General features: G+C 41.0%; 1 protein-coding gene across 1 annotated transcript in view; it reads left to right on the top strand.

The window, feature by feature from the left end:
• Positions 1-5,311, top strand: part of dqx1 (DEAQ box RNA-dependent ATPase 1) — a 33,229-nt gene that overhangs the window by 25,112 nt on the left and 2,806 nt on the right. The window contains exons 7-10 of the mRNA XM_008303535.1: positions 1,932-2,123; positions 2,355-2,480; positions 2,937-3,127; positions 5,082-5,272. Of these exons, the coding sequence (XP_008301757.1) occupies positions 1,932-2,123; positions 2,355-2,480; positions 2,937-3,127; positions 5,082-5,272 (700 nt within the window). The remainder of the gene's footprint in view (positions 1-1,931; positions 2,124-2,354; positions 2,481-2,936; positions 3,128-5,081; positions 5,273-5,311) is intronic.

Genomic DNA, 5,311 nt, shown 5'->3' with positions numbered 1-5,311 from the left:
GATCAACAAGCCCAAGATGAGCTAAGCTTCATGTGGAGAATCATCACTGGTCATGAGAGTTGGGTCAACAGCTCTGAGCAGAGACTAAACAGCAGTCTTCAGTAAAGGGGTCACAGTCCCAGGAAGGTCAGGTTAGGAGCACCAGTGCCTTACTCACCATTTTCTTCAACATTCATGTAGTTGTGCACCATGAATGAGTCCTCCAGGGACTGTCTCACAGTGGCTTCCATGGAGGTCTCCTGAGGCACACTAGTCCACGGCTGCCTGAGCCTTATTACCCCTGTCCACATCCGCAGATCTATCCTGGTGAGAGCTGCAGCTGGCAGGGACTAGCATTTAGCCCTGCAAGTAGAACATTGCAGTCAAAACTCCTTCACAACCCTATGTCTTGAGATGCTGTTGTTGCCACACCTGCCTCCATAGTACCTCATGTTGTCATTGTCCAGTATGTCCAGAACCTACAATACCCACAACACCATAGAAAAACAAGTACTGGCTGTAAAATAGAGGAACCTTTANGTAGGGCTGTGTCTCCGTCTGTACCCCCAGTCACTGTATGAAGGAATGATGGAGGAGGCTCATTGTCCAGGAGTTGTAGAGGAGAACCTCAGCCACTTGGTGCTGTTGCTCAAGAGGCTTGATATTGCTGACATGGGACAATGCAAGTTTCTAGACAGACCAGGTAACTTTTATACACTACTTGAAAGGATAACAGGAGTTACCTTTTAATGATGAATGACAGTCCATCACAATGTAAAATGGATGAAACAAATTTAAACCACAACACATCATATTCAGATCCCACACCTGCAGAAAACACTGCACCGCGGCAGGTAAAGGCAGAGGGGCAACAAGACCAAAACCATGATTGTATTCTAGTAACAAGCATTGAGTGTTATCCTTCTGTGACATAGAGCTCCATCATTGTCCAGAAGCTAGGGTGACTACTTTTTTTAATAGTTTAATAATCTGTCAAGGAATTTCACAATTTCTCAGTGGCTTTTATTTAGCTAGGTTGTTGATTGGCTTGTTAAATTTAGTTTCAGGTTGTTTTAGACACGTGCTAACTAGCAACAAAAACAGTAAAGGTGAATACTTCTTTTAAAATGTCTCTTGTAATGAATATTTCTTTAATGAAAATTTAAACCAAGGATAAGTAAAGTAGCAGAAAACGCATATGAGTAGACTGTTGGAGGGCACCAGATACTTTGTTGTGAAGCTTAACAACAGACTGATCTAGTAACAAGTCTGTTGACATGATGTATTCAATTTGTGTATTTATACACTCACCTTGTTGCGTACTTTTGTAAAACATGTGTGATTTATGTGAATTACTGCTACAACACTGCAATTTTTGAGACCTAGTTTCATCATATTATGAGTTAAGACAGAGGTTGTTATTTTTCGGTCATCAGTGTTTCTTCAGGTCTCCTGTGCTGAGGTTAGCGGTGAACTTGGTCCACTCTCAGCGTCTGTTTCCAGACTGTGAGAGGGTGGTCCATGTTTTTATATGATCCAAGCAGAAGTGAGTGTTGGTCCCTAATAAATGTAGTTTTCTCCTGTTAAAGTAAGAATTACAGGTTCATTAGGAACCAGTGGGTTCACTGCTGAGAGTCACAGACAGAGAAGTAAAGTTGGAAAGTACTGAGAAAGGCTAAAACATTGTTTGTTTTGGTCTTTTCTTGGCATTTTCTGAACTTAGGGAAGTGTGTATTTTGTTCTTGTCTTTTGTCATATTAGCACTGATGTGACCCATTGAGAGCCAAGCTGTGAAGAGTGTCTTCTGTAGTTTATTAACATCAGAGTAGTGTCTCCATTGACTGTCATCTTTACTGCTTCATCAGACTGTGATTGTTCAAGTGTACCACTGCAGTTTGTAGAGTGGTACTCATCCCTCTCACCCCTGTATTTCTTCCGTCTCTCCCTCCCAGCACCTGAGGCTCTAATGCAGGCCCTGGAAGACTTGGACTATCTGGCAGCGCTGGATGATGATGGGAACCTGTCGGAGGTGGGCATCATAATGTCAGAGCTGCCACTTGAGCCCTCGCTGGCCAAAGCCCTGATTGCCGCCTGCGAGTACGACTGTGTTGACGAGCTGCTTACTATAGCTGCTATGCTAACAGGTAAATAAGAAATGGAAGTTCAGTTGTTTGTAAACAATACAAATTCCAAGATCAGCTCACACTGGCTAAGACGTTATGCCCCTGACACAAAGAAAGACATTGCCATGGCTATGTGTACAAAGACTAATAGTGTAGATTGGTATTGAGCATACGAGTAGCACATTTTCAAATATAATGATTTGATATCCTTTTTTCAAACGAGCAGTTAATCTGATCTTTGTCCTGTGTCAGCTCCGTCCTGCTTCATGACTGCAGAACCCAGCAGAGAGGAGGTTGCTGTCGCACACTGGCGACCTCTGATGCACACAGAGGGAGACCACATGACTCTCATTAATATTTATAATGCCTTCATGGAGCGTACGTACCGTTCTGTTTTCATTCACACTTTCTTTCCAATAATGGTGGAATATTTACAATCACATTGAGTTCAGGGTGAGATAATGAGAAGACTTTATGCTGATCCTGTGGAGGAACTTCTGCTGATGCTGCTGCTGAGCAAGAGTCTGTCAATATGTATAAAAGGAGTAAAAAATACAGAACAATTAAACAATATAGGTTTGTGTGAGACAGAGGAAGTTTGGGCTTTGTTAAATTCTCACCGGACAGCTAATTTCAGATCCTCTTCTTGTAATATTAGTATTGACAAAACAGAAAGAGTTACAGTTTTTTCATCTTGTGTGTAGAACATAAACATCTTGAAATACAGTGTCATGATCAGACTGCAGTAATCACAAGTAGTAACGACTCAATGTCTCATTAACATGTAATGATACTTACATGAATTATTGAACGGTCTCTGTGTGATCATCACAGATAATCAGGATGAGGCATGGTGCACGACAAACTTCCTCAGTCACGCCGCCTTGCGATTAGCTGTGGTGATCCGGGCGGAGCTGCTGGAGGTGATGCAGCGAATAGAGCTTCCAGTTTCTCCCCCTGCTTTTGGATGCCAAGACAATTGCACAAATATCAAGCGTGCACTCATCTCAGGCTTCTTCCTCAAAGTAAGCACCCTGGTTTTATAAAGCTGTGTGATTGAATTTTAATCTGTTGCCTTTTCTGTTGATGCCTTTTGTGTGGTTGTCTTTAAAAAAAACAAAAAAAAAAAAAACATGATTCATGGTCTTGTTTACTATACTTTAGTCTCATGTAGTGTAGAGCAGCGGAGCTCAGTTTATTGCTTTAAACATTAGTCTGATCATTTTAAGGATAATTCTGTCATGATGCGAATACAGTATGATATGATACAGGATACAACAGAGGTGAGGACATTCCTCTGATATGTAATTGTCAAATGTTTCAAATTGTATCACCTCTTCATGGTTGCATTATTTCTAACTTACCAAGTAAAATGTTTGCCCTTTTGAACAATAAAAAAACAAATAGTGTAGAAAGACTATATTGAAAATACGGGCTCCAAAGTACAAACTCAATGCAACAAAATTGAGTATATCTGTGATCACTAAAACGCAAGTTAGAAAACCTGTTAACACTGAAAGAAGTTAGTAAACCTGTGATTTGAAAAATCTGTCAAAACTGCAGGGGTATCTTTTAGTTTTTGGGGTATACTAAAGAGAAGGTTAAAGCACCACAACCCCTCCAGCAATGAGCTGCTGTAGAAATTGCCTCTGAAGATAATAGAACATCAGAAATGCGTGCAACACTGATATGCACACTGAGGAGGAGGGAGTGTGTCATCAAAACGTAAGTGAAAATTCAAATCTCCGTAATGAATAACAGTAATGAATTTTTGTTGCTTTGAGTTCCTATTGTGTGTATTTATATTGTAAATTTAATGAGTTAGTTTTCAATTTTAAATAAAAGCAAATGCCCTACTATTCAACTTACAAGTAATGCAAGTACTGTGAGGTCATACTGTGTTCCATCACTTGACATTTCAGTGACATCCCCAGGATTATGCTCACTTCTGTTGTATACTACTTTATTGTCCACTTAGGTAAACTGACTTTGGGCTAATCTTGTTACATTTACCCATATATAATAGTACCTTCAAATATTATTTTCATATCGTGATTTTAGCAGCACCCTAGTGAGGATTAAGCGGTGTGTAGTTGATGGATGGCTGGATTTTAGCCAGCTCTGTACTTGTGGTGTAGATTTAAATGTGGCACGTTAATTTAGTCCAGAGTGGATACAAAAATTCATGGTCACCACATGAGAGGTTCTTCATGATCCCCTGGCATTTCTGCTAAGATGTTGACATTTGTGTTCTCCCCCCCCTCCTTTTTTATGTTTGTAATTATGTCTCAAAAAATGCAGGGCAATTTGCCTCCAGATTTTCTCCATACATTAACGTGTACCTTAGGATAAAGTGTAATAATTGGTGGTCTTTGACTGCATGTTGGTAATCTCTTAGTTTGTCCTCTACCGCCATCATCAGGTCAAAATTATAATTTGTCCAACACGTAAGTTAAGAACTAAATACCTGCCACACCCATCAGTCTCAGCTGTCTTTTGTGTTTAGTACCATCCATCCATCCATTATCTATACACCGCTTAATCCTCACTAGGGTCACGGGAGGCTGGAGTCTATCCCAGCTGACTGGGTGAAGGCAGGGGACACCCTGGACAGGTCACCAGTCTATCACAGGGCTACACAGAGAGAGAGAGACAACCAAGCACACTCACATTCACGCCTATGGACAATTTCGAATCACCAATAAACCTCAACATGTTTTTGGATTTGTGAGAGGAAGCCGGAGAACTCAGAGAGATGTTTACTTGTAAAATCAAATATTTGTTAAATATACATCGGACCAGTTGTGTATTTTTATTAGGATGGTGTGATACCTACTATCAAAACACTACAGTATTTGACTGATCTACTTTTAACATCATCTTTCATCGTGCTCCTTGACTCAGTGCATGCTTCTCTCCTTTACGTCTCCTCTCCTTGTCAGTTACTAAGTTAATGGTATCTGTTGTCCTTCTCTTCAGGTAGCTCATGATGTGGATGGCTCTGGTAACTACCTCCTGCTAACTCACCGCCATGTGGCCCATCTTCATCCGGTCTCTTCTTACCTGTGTCGCCAACCATGTCCCAGCCCCCCCAGCTGGGTACTCTACCATGAATTCACCATTTCCCGTGATAACTGCATCCGCATCGCTTCAGAAGTTCACCCTCAGATGTGAGTCAAACTGCTACACTGGCTACAGGGACAATGTAG

The sequence above is a fragment of the Stegastes partitus genome, unplaced genomic scaffold, assembly GCF_000690725.1.
Source record: "Stegastes partitus isolate 25-593 unplaced genomic scaffold, Stegastes_partitus-1.0.2 Scaffold2028, whole genome shotgun sequence".
NCBI lineage: Eukaryota > Metazoa > Chordata > Actinopteri > Pomacentridae > Stegastes > Stegastes partitus.
The sequence above is the reverse complement of the archived record's forward strand: the minus strand, read 5'-3'. Positions and strand labels throughout refer to the sequence as shown.